Here is a 16,064-nt window from a genome sequence, read left to right on the forward strand (position 1 = left end):
TGACACTTTCAGGCCAGACTTTGAAATCTCCTGGGGAATTTACAACCTGACAGTGAAGGGCTGAGGCTCTCTGGGACTATTTGGAAATGGTGAAAACCCCGAAACCCAGTTTTTTTCTTCATAGAACCCCAAAATTCAAGCTGGGACCCAGAATGCTGAGCCAGGATTTTAATCCTCTTGGCTCCTTTTGAGTGTGGACTAAACATTGGGTGGCATGCAACCCTCCTAACCCACCTCGGTTTTTAGGATTGATTTGAGGGATTAGCAAGAGGGGGATGAGCAAACATCTCCCCCTGGGCAGGCAGACTCTGGGTGCTGCTGGCAGGGCCCGGGCTGTGTCCTGGTTTATATTAAACAGGCAGGACCTGGCGCCGGGGCCCCTTTATCAGCTTTGGGCCGTGCCCAAGGGAGAACCCGCCTGCAGCACTTCCAAATCCATGTGTATTCCCCGTGTTCCCCCCATGTCATTGCAACACCCGTGTGGGCACGGGGAATCCGCAGGAAACGGGGATCAGAGCTCGGCGTTCACCCCGCAGGTGGCAGAGGAGCAGAGCGGGGACACGGCCAGGTGTGTCCCGTCCCTTCCCTGCGGCCCTTCCCTTCTCCGGCCGGAGGGTGGGAATGCAGCCAGGCACACCCAGCTCCGAGCAGTAAAATGATCCCTGCTGTGCCCTTGGGCCAAGCCCAGCTTTTCTAACGGATAAAAGGGGAGGCAGCGGGAGAGCTCTCACGCCCCTGGGCTCCAGCGCAGACCTCCCTGAGCTTTGCAGGAGCGAACCGCCCGCACCGACCCTTGGAGCAGCATGTCCCGTTCTGTGACCTTCAGCTCCCGCTCGGCCGCGGGGCCAGCCCTGAGCCAGGTGCGGGTCAGCTCCGTGTCCTCCAGCCGCAGCTCCGGGCTCGGCCGCGCCGGCGGCTTCGGCAGCGCCAGCCTCTACAACCTGGGCTCGGCCAGCAAGAGGATCAGCCTGGGAGGGGGCAGCTCCTTCAGCGTCCGCTCGGGATACGGCTATGGAGGAGCGGGCTTTGCGGGCAGCCTCAGCCCCGGCGGCATCCAGGAGGTCACCGTCAACCAGAGCCTCCTGACGCCCCTCAACCTGGAGATCGACCCCAGCATCCAGAGGGTCCGCAAGGAAGAGAAAGAGCAGATCAAGACCCTGAACAACAAATTCGCCTCTTTCATTGACAAGGTGAGGACTCGGGCTAGCTCAGAGCTCTGGGGGTGCTGAACAGTAGCTGGGCGGGATGTGGTGGGACTTGCCCACTGCAATCAAATAATTCTTATTATCCGATGTATTAAAGCCCTGCTGGCATTGCCCACAGAGCAGGTATTTGCCTTGCCGGGGCTGCCTTTGCAGCCCTGATTTACCTGGGATTGCCCAAATGGGTGCAAAGCCGGCAGCCCCACCTTACCACCAAATCTGGGGAGGGAGAGGCTTCTGGAGGGAGTTGTTCCAGGAAAGCAGATGGAACCAGAGCCTGCTCCGGGTGTTTATGCTGCCCTGCCCAGTTTGGCTCTCTTGCACTAATTGACCTTGGGTAAATCCCGCTCTGGCATCCCCGAAATGTGAGGAATCCAGCCCTGGAGTTGGAGCAGTTGCAGGGTTTGAGGTCTGGGACTCAAGACAGAAACTTGACTGTTTCTGTCAAGTGTCAGCCCAGCAGACTCTGCTTGTCTTTAATTCATCCAAAGCCTCAAAGTCACAAACCAGGTCCCAGAGCAGCCACCCTCTTTAGCATGGATTCCATGACCCTCCTCTGGTCCTACCCATGAACACCTAAATTCCTGGTGACCACCTGCAGCCCAGTTTTTCCATTCCCAGCAGTGTAAGCTCCCCCTCTCTCCCACCACCCCAAATCACCCCTGCGCTCTCTCCCAGGTGCGGTTCCTGGAGCAGCAGAACAAAATGTTGGAGACCAAGTGGAGCCTCCTCCAGGAGCAGAAGACAACACGAAGCAACATCGCTCCCATGTTTGAGTCCTACATTAGCAACCTGCGGCGGCAGCTGGACGGGCTCCTGGCGGACAAAGGGCGCCTCGAGGGAGAGCTCAAGAACATGCAGGACCTTGTGGAGGACTTCAAGACCAAGTGAAGTATCAGTGTCCTCCTAATGGGGTGGTGGAGCTGCCAGCTGGGCCAGTGGCTGGGCACAGATGTCCCTGGCTCCCCTGCCAGGGAGGGAGATGTTTTCTGGCCAGGAATGAGGTGTTTAGTCCAGGGAAGCTGCCTGGATTCTTGTTGTTTGTTATTTCTGTCATCTTGTTCCTGCATGGGCCAGTGCCTCCATCCTCTTGGCTTTGCTTTGGGGCCTCCTCAGGGTTGGAAGTGGCATTTTGGGGCTTGCTCAGGGTTGAAGGTGACAGTTGGGGCCTCCCTGAGGTTTGAGTGGTGCTTTGGGGCCTCCTCAGGGTCAGAAGTGGCTGTTTGGGGTTGCCAGAGCCCCAAGAGTTCCGCAGGAGCTCCTGGCTCATTCTCTGGGTGGGGAATGGAGCAGCTGCCCTGCAATTCTTCAGTGACTTTTCAGTGTCACCTGGGAGGGGCCTCAGAAGAAAGGCGGCCTTTGTCCCAGCCCAGCCTGGCCCAGCCCGGCTGGGAAATGCCTCTGAGAAGGGAAGGGAAGAATAGGACGGAGCTGGCAAACTGGATCAGGCAGGAACTGCAAACAAACAGATCTGATAATCCCCAGGGTGTGTTTAGCGAGAGTCAATACCCAGAGATTCCCAAAGAGCTGCTTGAGAATGATGCTTCCCTCAGCCCTGCCTGGTTATTTTGTCTCCGTTATTTCATCCACAGGTGGCCTTGGAATCTCTGCAAGGAGCTGGTTTGCAGCCAGAGGGATTAAAACCCAAAGTTTAGTTACATTTCCCATGGATCCAGTTCATGGACTCATGGATTTATTCCTTTAGCCTACAGATCTGTGGAAAGCCAAGCCCTCTATGTGCTAACAAAAGGGAAGCAGGAATTAGGAGCTGAGAGAGTGAGGATGCAGTAACTAGAATGCAGAACCTGGTGTTCCCCATTTATATGGAGAAAATCTCATTTATAGATGGAAAACCTAAACCATGATGTTCTCTGGGGGTGCCTGTGGCCTCTTTTCCATAGGTCTGGTTTCCACAGGAATTCCCAGGGGATTTTAGGGGAGGAAAGCCTCCATGGATGAGACCCAGGCTCTCACCCAGGAATTGCAGTGTGAGAGGGTGTGGGGCCAGCTGGGATCATGCTGCCCACGGGGCTCAGTTCCAAGGGGTGAGAGTGTCCTGGAATTCCAGAAGGGTTGTTGGGACAATATTGGACAATTTAGGAAGAAATTCCTCCCTGTGAGTGTGGGAAAGCCTTGGAATAGCTTTCCCAAGGAAGCTGCAGCTGTCCTATCCCTGGAAGTGCCCAAGGCCAGGTTGGATGGGGCTTGGAGCAATCTGGGATAGCAGAGGGTGTCCCTGCCCATGGCAGGGGTGCAAATGGGATGGACTTTATGGTCCCTGCAAACCCAAATCATTCCAAGATTCTGTGTTTTACCAGTCCATTGACCAGCTTGATGATCCATTCCAGAAGAACTCAGTGTTTTTACCTCTCTCTGCTGATCCGTTGTGTGTGGAGGTGGCACCTCTGTGTCATTTCCTGGGATTTATTCCTCTGGAATAGCACTGGCAGCTCACTGACCTCCAAAGGGGCAATGTCCATTGATCCCAGAGTGGATGGGCACAATTCCAGGTGGGAGCAGGAGGGAGGGGCAGGGAGGCTGGGAAGGTGAATCATCTCCTGCTTTGGAAGGCAAATTCCAGCTCTGGCCATACAGGGCCCATGTAAATAAAGAGCCTTAACCTGGCAACAGCAATTCCCAATCAGCCAAAGTGCTTTCTGCTCTGTTCCTTGGATGGCTTTCAGGATTCCCAGACCCCCAGAGCAGGTTGGGGCTGGATGTTTGGGCAGGTTGGGAGTGCACAGAAAGGTCCAGGTGGGCTCCAAGGTCCAGGTTTGCAAATCAATGGTGGTTCTGTAAAAATGCATGGAGAGGGATTTTTGTCTGCTGGAGAACTTCAGATGAACCCCTGGGGATTTTCAGGTGAGCCCCTCATCTGAGGGTGAATACCTAAATAAGAGGAGTCACCAAGATTGGAATTCCGTGAGGCTTTGGAGGAGAATGAGGGTAATTAACTACCTTTGGCTCCTCCCAGAACAGTTCCATGTGTTCAACACCTGCAAAATGTTCCCAACAGTCTGGAATACAGAAGTGCAGAGTGGAAGCAGCTCTGCCGGGTCCCATCAGCCTAGAGGAGTTGGTGGAATCTGTTTGTGTCTCTGTCTGATCTGTTTTGCTATGCTTTGTATTTGCTCCCTGAAGGGTTGGTGACAAAGTGGGGGCACAGCTTGAGCGCTCCCCAGAGGAGGAGCAGGAATCTTCTGAAGCACAGAGAATTTAAGGGTTATGGGAAAGCAGGGAGGGGAAGCTTTCCAGGTGATGGTTGTGGAGTGGAGCAGCTCATCCAGAGCAGATCTGTGGCACCACACTTGGGGAATTGCTGAGCTGGCTCTCAAGAAATGGAGGGATAGAGAAGAGAACTGGGATAACCTTTCACTGGGATGTTTTTCCTTTTATCCAGGCTCTAACTTCACAGAAATCCCTTTTTTTTTTTTTGCAGATATGAAGATGAGATCAACAAGCGCACAGCGGCTGAAAATGAGTTTGTGGTGCTCAAGAAGGTGAGTCCTCAAATGGGTTGGGTGGGAAGGGGCCTTAAAGCCCATCCCATTCCCAGCCCTGCATGGGCCCCCTTCTGTGGTTCCAGGGTGCTCCAAGCCCCATCCAGCTTTGGACACTTCCAGGCATGGGGCAGCCACGGCTCTTCCCTGGGATGGATCATCAATGTTTGCAGCCCTTTCCCCACATTTGCTCCAACTCACAGTTTACTCTTTGCCCTACTCACAGTTTCCTCGAGCTCTGTTGAAGCTGTGGGGGGTAGAATTCCATCCCATACCTGCCAAAGGCAGTTCAGGGGAGGCTCTGAGGTCCCCACCCAGGGAAGGCTCCCATGCAGGGAGGAGCTGTTGGGTCCCAGGGGTATCAGCGATGATGCCAGTTCTTCGTTTGGGATCTTTCCTGAGGTCTCCTTGTCCAACCTGACATTGAACTTGCAAACAGGGATCCAGGTGATCCCCAGGATCCTCAGGATCTGCACTCCAGCAGCATTCAGTGCCCTGTGGTGCCACTGGGACACCTGGAGCTGGTTTGGGGAACTCTCCTTTGGAAGCCACCAGGGGCTGGGTGGGCTCAGACATCAAAGCCCCACAATCTCAGTGGGTTATTCCTCATTTCTCCAGGATGTGGATGCTGCCTACATGAACAAAGTGGAGCTGGAGGCCAAGGTGGATGCTTTGACAGATGAGATCAACTTCCTGAGAGCTTTCCATGAGGCGGTGAGGACCCTTCTGCTTCTTCAGAGGGGGAGAACAGGGAATGCTGGCTGGGAAAATGAATGTGGGGAAGGTGATGGATTCATGGAGTCTTTCCTTCCATAAGCAAAACTATGCCTGCATATGAAGTGATTCCTTTGAATTCCCATGGATTGTCACACGGATTTCTCCCTGTCTGGGATATGGAATGGATGGATTTCAGACATAACAGGACTGACATTGTATTTTCTGTGTGTATGAAAACAAGGAAAATATGTTGTTTGTAGGGATTTAGTGCTGGGGAGGTGGTGCTGTGTGACAGGAATGAAGGAAAGCTGTTTAATCCAGGCTCCTTCCTCCTCACTGTTTGCAAGATCAGGTATTGCCTGAGCTGGACACACATCCTTGGGAGAGGTGCTGGAATTTGGCCCCTCCAGGTTCTGCAACCAACTGGGTTATTGTCTAAGGAGTGGGATAACAGTGGGATAAGCAGCTCTGCTGCCAAAGTAGGGATAAACAGCTCCAGCTCTGCTGTTGGTTGTTGCTCTGAGCTTTGCAAGGTTGGTTCCCTCCTAATTAATGATTACTTTGATGGAATTCTTACCTGCTTCCCTTTCCCTTCTCTCCTTGGATTCTCTCTTTAATTGGCTTCTGAAGGAAGGGCACCGAAACCTTGCTGATTAATGGGCTTGGCTTTCCTGCAGGAGCTTAACGAGCTGCAGGCCCAGATCTCTGACACCTCGGTGGTGCTGTCCATGGACAACAGCCGGAACCTGGACCTGGACAGCATCATCGCTGAGGTGAAGGCCCAGTATGAGGAGATCGCCAACCGGAGCCGCGCCGAGGCCGAGTCCTGGTACCAGAGCAAGGTGAGCTTTGGGAGGGGAGAAGGATCCAGGGAGACCTTGGAGCCCCTTCCAGTACCTGGAGAGGGCCTGAAGTGATGAGACACAGGGATAGGCTTCCCATTGCAAAAGGTCGAGAATAAATGGGATATTGGGAAGGAATTCATCCCTGTGGGGGTGGGGAGGCCCTGGAATGGATTTCCCAGAGGAGTTGTGGCTGCCCCATTCTCTGCAAGTGTCCAGGGCCAATCTGGACAGGGCTTGGAGCAGCCTGGGATAGTGGAAGTTGTCCCTGCCTATGGCAGGGGTGACAGTGAATGGGCTTTAATGTTCCTTCCAAGCCAAACCATTCCATGATTCCATGATCTCCAACTCTGTCAACACCTGTATCCCCTGTACCATGGGGGGAGGCAGGGGTGCTCTATCCCACTCATTCCCTGCCATCCTCATCCCATCACTTTGTGTCCCACTGCTCTGTCCCAGTACGAGGCGCTGCAGGTGACAGCTGGGAAACACGGGGACGACCTGAGGAACACCAAGAATGAGATCACGGAGATCAACAGGGTCATCCAGAGGATCCAGGGGGAGATTGAGAATGCCAAGGCCCAGGTGAGGAGCTGCCCTTCTCCTGTCCTTCTCCAGCCTCACAGCTGGGGTCTGGTACTGATCCGTCTGGGGACCAGGGACACCATCTGAGGAAGTGGCTGGAGCTGTGTCTGGAGAGGGGCAGGTTGGATATTGGGAAAAACTTCTACCCTCAGAGGGTGTCAGGCACTGAACAGGAGCTCCCCAGGGAAGAGTCACAGCTGCAAGGCTGCTGGAGCTCCAGGAACCTTTGGGCAATGCTCTCACGTGTTGTATTTCAGGGTTAGTTGGATTTTTAGGGTTGTCATGGGCCAAGCCATGATGGTCTTTGTGGGTCCCTTCCAACTCCAGACATTCTGTGATGTTAGGGATGTTTCAGGGGCCTGGATGTCACACAACACCTTGAACTTGGTGATTTCAGAGATCTTTTCTAACCTTCACAATTCTGTGGTCTGTTAAGAACCATTCCCAGGGTGGCTGCACTGCTCACCCTGTAGGATTTCAGTTCTGTTGGAGGAGGGGGAGTGTTAGGAGCAGGGTGATCCTGCCAGGACAGTTGATTTGGGAGAGGACAAGTCGAAATTGTCCCTGGAACACAGAGGGTCCCCCATGCTGTCCTCTTACCCCCCAGTTCCTGGGATCATTGTCCACTCCCTTTCCCAGAAGGTAACACCATATTTGGGCACACAAACAGAGATTTGGGGAGCTCTGTTTGTTTTCACTGGGGTTTTATCACTTTATCAGGGCCATGGCTTAGGCCTGGCCTGGAGCTCCCAATGCCTCAGATAAACCTGGTGATTCATCCCGGATTATTTGGTTTCAGGGCAGGGAGGCTCTGGCACCAGCCAAGAGCTGCCCTGGTAGGGCTCCCTTGGACAATGGATGGGAGCACAAAGCCTCTTGGGAGCCCTTCCTGCCAAACACGGGGGTTTGGGGTTCTCTGGGCACCACAGGGCTGGTCTTGGGGTGGATCTGGGTGTTTGGTAGCTCCAGGTGTGCTCCAGTCCACACCCACCCACATCTCAGCCAGAGACTGGCCAGCTCTGAAAAATCTCTGGGGAAATTGGCAGAGAAAACCTGAGCTTTCCTGAACCCCAAGGGATCTGTGGGATGTGGGGCACTGGGAAGCTGAGGATCACTTGAAAAAACTGTAGCCAGTGGAGAGGAACTTAGATCCTTCTTGGATCACCTTGGAAAGTGATGAGTTTCCATCTCCATCCAATGTCCAAAAAAAGGGTAGGAATGAAGTCCCAGGGATCCAGCTGAGCTCCAGATTCATGAAAGGGCACTGGGCAGCAGATCCAGAGGTTTTGGGCTCAGGATCCTCCTCCAGGGATCAGGAGTCCCCTGATGTGGCCGCTCTGTCCCCACAGCGAGCAAAGCTGGAGGCGGCCGTGGCCGAGGCTGAGGAACGTGGGGAGTTGGCCCTCAAGGACGCCAGGGCCAAGCTGGAGGAGCTGGAGGCTGCTCTGCAGAAAGCCAAGGCTGACATGGCCCGGCAGCTCCGGGAATACCAGGAGCTCATGAATGTCAAGCTGGCCCTGGACATTGAGATCGCGACCTACAGGAAGCTGCTGGAGGGCGAGGAGAGCAGGTGAGGACACGTGGTGGGATTGGTGAGCAAAGATTCCCTGTGTTTCCTCTGGGAAGGATCCAGCCCTTTGCTCCATTTGCCTGGGGACACCTTGAGAACCCAGTGCCCATTTCCACAAGGAATTTCAGACAAGGAAACCTTTGAAAAACTGAGTTCTGGTCCTGGAAATGCTTTGGCTGAAGAGCCAAGCTAGCAGATTCTGGGGAAAAAAACTCGGAAAATAAGCAAAGAAGGAAAAAACTGGTTTCCATCATGCTTGATGCTGTGACAGAACATTTCCAAGTGGAAAACCCTGTGGAATTAGGACAGAACCTCTGTGCTCTGTTCTCCCCCACCATGGCAATAACAGAGCTGTTAAATGCAGGGCTGGAATAAAGCCCTGGAGGGTCCAGGGATCTTCCTACAGCTGGAGTAGTAACTCCCTGCCTCTGCCCTCCTCCTCGACCCCCAAGACCAAGGAAAGCTGAGTTTAATCCCTCCCCTTCCCTTTGTCTTTTCCGACAGGTTGGCTGGGGATGGAGTTGGCAACGTCAACATCTGTGAGTGGATTTTGTTGTTTGTAGTGGTTCTGCCTCGTTCTAAAACCATGGAAAAGGGGGCTCAGAGTGTCCCAGTTCACCCAGTTCAGCCCCACCCTGAGGCTGGGGGTGGTGCTGGAGCTCCAACCTGAGCTCAGCTCCAACTCATCCAGATGAAACTGGACTTGGGGCAGCATTGATCTTCCTTTCCTCCCATTTTTGCATGGATAGAAAAGCACTAATGGGAAGTGTATTCCCTGGGTTGGGAATTAGTGCACAGGTGTTTTTCCAGCTTGGGAAGTGTTGGATCCTCACCTGGCCTGGACCTTGGGCAGGAGCTGCTCTCTCAGGGATGCTCCAAACCACTGGCTCTGATTTTCAGCCACTTAATTCCTGCTGGGAATTGGGGAACCACATTCCCACAGCTTTGGGGCACCAGGAGATGAGCTGAGTGTGTTTGTGAAATGGGATTCTCCATAGATTTTCTAGGGGTTCTCCATGAGTTCTCAAACCTCAGGGGATCTTGAGCCAGGTTGGGTGATGGAGTGACAAGGCAAGAAGGACTTTAAACTGAAAAAGGGGAGGTTTAGATGGCATATTGGGAAGAAATTCTTCCCCTGTGAGGATGGGGAAGCCCTGGAATGGATTTCCAAGAAGATGCCCGATCCCTGGAATTGCCCAAGGGCAGGTTGGATGTGGTTTGGAGCAGCCTGGGATAGTGGGAGGTGTCCTTGCCCATGGCAGGGGTGTTAGTGGGTGGGCATTAGTGTTCTCCCACCCAAATGATTCCATGATCCCATGGGAGACTTTCCTGATGGTGCCCAGCTGGGTGCAGGTTCCAGGTGCTCACACTGACTTTGCTCCTCTCCTGTCCCAGCCGTGGTCAGCTCCAGCGGTGGGAGCGGATATTCCACCTCCAGCGGCTTCCTGGGAGCAGGGATGGGAGGAGGCCTCAGCCTGGGATCGGGAATGGGCAGTGGAGCACTCGGCTTCTCCTCTGGAGGCTCCTCCAAGTCCTACACCATCACCACCACCTCGTCCAGCCGGAGAAGCGTCAGGAAGTAACTCCAAGGATGGAGCTTGGCATTCCCAGCACCTGAGAGGAGAAAAGCATGGAAAGAAAAGTCTTGGTGCCTTTTGCAGGATGAATTGGCTGTAAAACTCCTGCAGTGCTGAGGCCCTACCCCCTGCCTGGGCTTGATCTTGCACTCTTGGATTTGAACCATTTCTCTGGGAGCAGGATCAAGCCTGTGGGGTGAAATTTATCCCAGGATGCAGGTGGGGTATCACTGCTGTTACCCTTGTGCTTGGTATCTCCTGCTCTGGACTGGATTTCACCCTTGGAAAGGTAAATCCCATGTTTCTGCTGTCCTTCTGCAAAAGACCAGAAGATTCTCTCCCTCTTAAAAGGATTTGGAAAGCTCTAATCCCTCAGGCTCCTCAGCCCCTGCCAAGGGCTCACCCTGGGTTGAGTTTTTTAAATATACTAGGAAGAAAACAGGTTTGGGTCTCCCCTTATTTTCTTTTTGAAATGGGCTCAGGGTTGGGATTTAACATTCTCCTGTGACTGAAGCTATTCTGACCAAAGGCAACTCTGGCAGATTGATTTCAGGCTGTGTGTGACAAAAACCAAGAACCTCCCACATCCTTCCCCTCTCTTTAAGTGAAGCCCAAAGCTTGAGGGATCTAAAACTGCTTTAAATGCCATGTGTGCCACTGAATTGGGAGATAAATTCTCTATTTTTGGGTGTCTATCTCTGTTTACCACTCCCTATTTAAGGGTATTTAGTGATACTTGGAGTCTCCTGCAGCCAGGGTCCAGTTGATGCCCCATTCCAAAAACTCCTTGTTCCTGCCATAATGGGTCTTCAACATGCCAGGGAAATTGTTGTTACTGCAGTAGGAAGAGTTTTTAGGGAACTAGCTCCAAGAACCTGCTCCCAGTTTTTGTGTTGATGCTCAGCCCTGTCCAGGCATTGTGGTTTGGGTTGGATTTTGATGCTTTTTATGTTTCTCATGAGTCCTTTAATAAAGTTTCCCTTTTAGCTGCATGTCCAGTCTCAGCCAAGTTCTTTCTGCTGCCCTAGGTGCTCAGGAGCTCTGGAAAATACCCAGGAATCACCTTTTTGCCATGTCTGCAGCCTGTCCCAGCTCTGTCACCTGGGACAGGGCCATGGGTCGGGGAAGGGTTTGGGGTTTGCTGCCTGCACAGCTGGATTTTGTCTGCCTGGAGTTTGGGCAGAAGGATGGGGGGAGTTTGTTCAGAGTCATGGTTTGAGCTCAGGACTGAAACAGAATCTGATTTTCATGGGAGGGAGGAGTGGGATTTTAGCCCTTGCTCCTGGATTCCCTGGAAAAAAACCCAGCAAAAATCCTGGAAAATAGCCTTATGTGTCCCAGTGCAATGTGAAACGTGGGGAGGTTTGCTTCCATGATCCACCCTCCCTGTCCCAGCCCCGGCTCCCTCGTGGGAATGTTTGAGCCTCCTTGGAGCTGGAAGATGGGGTCTGGGTCACCTGGAGCAAGAACACAATTCCTTCTGCTTGTGGGGCTCTGGAGGGAGCTGGGCCCATCCCAGGGTGGGTTGTCTCTCACAGCCCTGGGGAGACAAACCCTGGCTGGAGCCACAGCTCTGTGGAGCCAGAGGCTTTGGGGTCACTTGAGGATGTCAATTCCTCTGGGAAGGGAAGTGAATCCTTGGCAGATTCTTAACTGCCTCTTACCCCAGTCCAACAGCTGGAGCTGTTCTGAGCCAGTCTGGGGAGACGGTGCCACCATTTGTCATTCTTTGGGTGGCTTTGGGATACTTGGGCAGCAATTATGTGGTTTTGGGGTACTTGCAGAGGAATTGTGAATCTCACTCTGCATTACCAGGGATTTCCAAGTGTTCCATGGCTGCTCCTTGAATTTTTGGGTTCCAGGACCTGGGAAGGACGGTTAGTCTGAGTGGCTGCAGGTGACACCCCTGAAGGACGGGGCCATCCCAAGGGACCTGGATGAGCTGGAGCAGCGTCCTGTGGGAATCTCCTGAGGTTTAACAAAGCCAAGGGCAGGTGCTGCCCCTGGGTCAGGGCAAGCCCAGGGATGGATCCAGGGGGATGAGCAGATGGAGCAGCCCTGGGAGAAGGAGCTGGGGGTGCCAAGGGGGTGAGAGCTGGACCTGACCCAGCCCAGAGACCCCTGAGCCTGGGCTGAGCCCCCAGCGGGGACAGAGGGGAGGGGGGTTCTGCCCTGCTCAGGTGAGACTCCACCTGCAGAGCTTCTCCAGCCCTGGGGACCCACACAGGGAGGACCTGGAGCTGCTGGAGCCGGTCCAGAGGAGGCCACGGAGCTGCTCCAAGGGCTGGAGCCCCTGTGGAGCCAGGCTGGGACAGCTGGGGGTGTTCACCTCACTCCAGGGAGACCTTGGAGCCCCTTCCAGGGGGAGAGGGACTTGGGACAAGGGATAGAGGGACAGGCCACAGGGAATGGCTTCCCAGTGCCAGAGAGCAGGGTTAGATAGGATATTGGGAACCGTGCTCCAAGGTTGACTTATGGAATTGTTAAAGTTTAAGATCATAATGTCTTGATTGAGACTTTAATCTGATGTTTCAAAAAAATGAAATGGCCTACAAGCAGCAGGGCCTGGGCTCAGCTCCCCTGGGCAGGGGGGAGAGGAGGGGGGAGAGGGAAATTTCCATCCTGGGAAGACTCCCATCTGGGAAGCCTCATTGGCTTGATGAGGTTATAAAGGACAGCACCACAGGGAGAGAACCTTTTCCAGCCTCCTGCTGGAGATGGTGGGATTTGTGCTCTTCTTGTCTTCCTGGGAAAAGGTGAATGGGATGGCATGGCATATCATGGGACGGGATGGGATGGGACAGGACAGCACGGCATGGCATGGCACTTTGGGATGTCTTTGCTAGGGGATCAATGAGTTGAGAAGGACCTGGTCAGGTCCTGGGAGAAGGAGCTGCCTCCCCTCCTTCCTACCTCATTTTAATCCTTGCACTTGTGGGAATGGAAAGACCAGGGAACTACAACAAAGGATCTGGGTTTAATGGGAGTGATGGTGGATTCTAGTCCTTTTTCTCCTGGGTTCCCCAGAAAAAATAGCAAAAATCTCAAGCATGAAAATAACCTTTTTTGTCTCCATGCAAATGGAGGGAAATGTGGGGCTTTGTTTCCAGCACTGCCATGATCCACAGGTCTTCCAGGACACCCTTCCCGTGGCAGCTCCTGCTGCTCAGATTCCACTGCTCCAACCCCAGCCCTACTGCTCCAATGGGAATTTCTGGGTGCTGATCCTGGGGCTCTTCCAAATCCAGGCTTTGGGATGTAGGCGAGACCTCACTGGGAGTGGAAAGCGGCTGCAAAAGGCAGAGAAAAAGAATCCAGCTTAGGAAATTCCCTGGAGAAAGATGCAGGTTTTGGTAGGTTTTGATTTTACAATTTTCAGGTTTTGATGGGAAGGCACCTCCCCCACAGAGTCTGTGGAGAGTGGGAAATGGGTCAGACATTATTTGTCTGTCTGTAAATTCCAATCCCTTTGGCCTCCAGTGCAAGCCTGGTCCTATATCCTACTGTTGGGACAGTGGGATTGGCTCCTGGCATGGGTTTGCAGCTCTGTTGGGCTGGATGAGATGAGCTGACCTGTACAGGACTGCCTGGTAGGTTCACAGCTCTGGGATAACTTTTTCCAGGAGTTTTCCCTTCCGGGATATAGAACTGAAGTAGTTGAGGAGTCCTGGAGACCCATCCCCCTCCTACTCCCCTTACCCTCTAGCAGCTCCCTGAATTGACAGTGTCCATATTCAGGACCAGCTTGAGGTTCCTCAGCTCCTGGAACTCATGGAGTTGCAGGGCCAGGTCAGCCTTGGCTTTTTCCAGAGTAATTTCCAGCTCTGAGAGTTTGTTCTTTGCATCCATGACAGTGGCCCCAAGCTCAGCACTCTGCAAGGACATAGCAGGGAGTGGGACACAGCCAGGGATGGCAGGAGTGGGGCTGTCACAGTCCTGGGTACAGCAGTAGCTCCTGAAGAGCCTTTACAAGTTGCTCCAGGACCAGGTGAAGTGGCTGTGGAATTCTCAGGAGCAGCAAATCTGCCTTCCCTGCAGAAATTCCCACACATGGCTGTGCTCACCTGGCCCATTGTGTTCCCAACTCCTCACCTGGTCCTTGGTGCTCCCAATTTCTCACCTGGCCCTTGGTGATCCTGATTCTCTCTCCAGTCTCTGGACCATCTGTGCCAGCTCAGCTGTCATGGGTTTCACCTCTCTCAGGCTCTCTGTGTTGCTGCCTGCAGTGACTCTCAGCTCCTCCAATTAAAATCACAGCCATGGAATGGTTTGGGTTGGAATCTCATCCCATCCCACCCCTGCCATGGGCAGGGACACTTCCCACTATCCCAGGCTGCTCCAAGCCCTGTCCAGCCTGGCCTTGGACACTTCCAGGGATGGGGCAGCCCCAGCTTCTCTGGGAAATCCATTCTAGGGCCTCTCCACCCTCACAGGAAGGAATTTCTTCCCAATATCCCATCTAAATCTTCCGTCTCTCTGCTTACGGCTGTTCTTTGTCCCATAGACAACTCAAAAGGTGTCATTGCATATCCCAAAACACATCTCGAGTTAACCCAGAGCAGATCAGGGAGTGATGGGTGTCTCTGTGGGGGTTGAAGTTGGCCTGAAGAGAGGTGGGCCCCACCCCACCCTTTCCAGGTGTTCTCCTGGAAACCTTGTTTTTCTGCCAGGCCTGGGCTCATGCCCAGTTCCTGCAGGCGATGTCCCTGTGCCGAGCCCTGACGTCCTTGATGGTTCCATCCTGATGCAGATCTTGGCTGTTGCCCCTCTGCAGAACCACGGAAGTGTCTGGGATCTGGGCCTGCAGCCAGTGGTGGGGACATGGGCTGTGCCTGCTGTGCTCCCAGTCCAGCCCAAACTGGTGCCACCCCCACCGTCCTGTTTGGTCCCCCTTTGGGGTGACCCTTTCACACCAGCGAGCCCTGGGCCACACCAGCATGAGCCCATGCTTCCCCAGGACAACCAGCTTCTAAATCCAGCTGGGAAATGGGAATTACTGCTGGAACCCTGGGGAAGCCTCTCACCTCTTTGCAGAACATTCTCAAGAATTCACCCTGTTCTTTCAGCCTTCCCACCTTGCTGTCCAGCTTGGCTTTGTCCAAGAGATCTCTCTCAGTGTTCTGGAGAGCATTGAGGGATGGAAATGGGAATTTTATCAGGGAGAGCACACTCTGGGCTGCCCTCAGGGTCAGTGCTGTGACCCTGCTCCAGCTTCTGGAATTTGGGGTCTGATTGGAGTTTGAGCCAAACCCAGCCAAACCCAGTTTCTGCTTGTACTTGTTACCTGTGCTGCCTTGGGGAAAAAGTCACCACAACCACCCAAAGACCTGAATGAGTAGGGGACAGTTCAACCAGAAAGTCCCTTGCTCATCTTCCTTAGGACAAGTAGCTCCCCCTGGGCATGTGTCCACTCATCCCTGGACCTGTGTGGGAAAATGGGAGGTTTTGCTGGAGCTCAGCACAATTCCCTCATTCTTTGAGTTCCTTCAGGCCACAAGTGAAACAAATGAACCTGATTTTTTCCCTCTCCCCACACAGTGTTTTGGGATACCTTGCTCTTGTTTTGTAGCCCGTGGGAAAACAAACTTGTTTTCAGAGAGGTTTCTGCAGCAGAATTGCTTTTGTGTGACTTCAAAAAGCTGCTGAACACTTAGAAATCTGAATTTCTGAGTCAGGAAAGAGGGAAAGCAAATGTGGAAGAGGGATATTCTGCTTTCTCCATCTGTCTGTAAATGTGGATGTTGCTTTCCATACTGAAATCCTGGGAAATTTTTCATCATCTTCACCTCCACCATGGGAATCTACTGGAGGTGAATCCATTTCATCTCTGCCTACAAGTTCTCCGGGAACCATTTGCTAGCCCAGAAAGTCCAGTGTTTCTGCCTGTTCACAAATTTCAAGCAACATTTTGAGCTCTGAAGTTGCATTTCTCTGGTTTTTCTCCCATTTTCTTGTTGGTTTCCCAACCCTGCTTTGCTGCTCTCAGGCCCATTTGTAACTGGGCTCTGCTTCTTCTGAAGGCTTCCAGATTCTCCCTCAAATTCCAGATAAAAGCCCTGATCATGGCCTCG

At 53.2% G+C, this 16,064-nt stretch overlaps 1 protein-coding gene across 1 annotated transcript; it reads left to right on the top strand.

Annotated features, from left to right (window-relative positions):
- The first annotated feature begins 456 nt into the window (after positions 1–456).
- Positions 457–10,985, top strand: LOC107215678 (keratin, type II cytoskeletal cochleal). Its single transcript, XM_015652042.3, has 9 exons — positions 457–1,190; positions 1,881–2,089; positions 4,642–4,702; positions 5,321–5,416; positions 6,097–6,261; positions 6,721–6,846; positions 8,196–8,416; positions 8,921–8,955; positions 9,812–10,985. The coding sequence occupies exons 1-9, from the start codon at positions 804–806 to the stop codon at positions 9,997–9,999; spliced, it is 1,488 nt and encodes a 495-aa protein (XP_015507528.1). The 5' UTR covers positions 457–803; the 3' UTR covers positions 10,000–10,985.
- The last annotated feature ends 5,079 nt before the right edge of the window (positions 10,986–16,064 follow it).

Source organism: Parus major, linkage group LGE22, assembly GCF_001522545.3.
Source record: "Parus major isolate Abel linkage group LGE22, Parus_major1.1, whole genome shotgun sequence".
Taxonomy (NCBI): Eukaryota; Metazoa; Chordata; class Aves; order Passeriformes; family Paridae; genus Parus; species Parus major.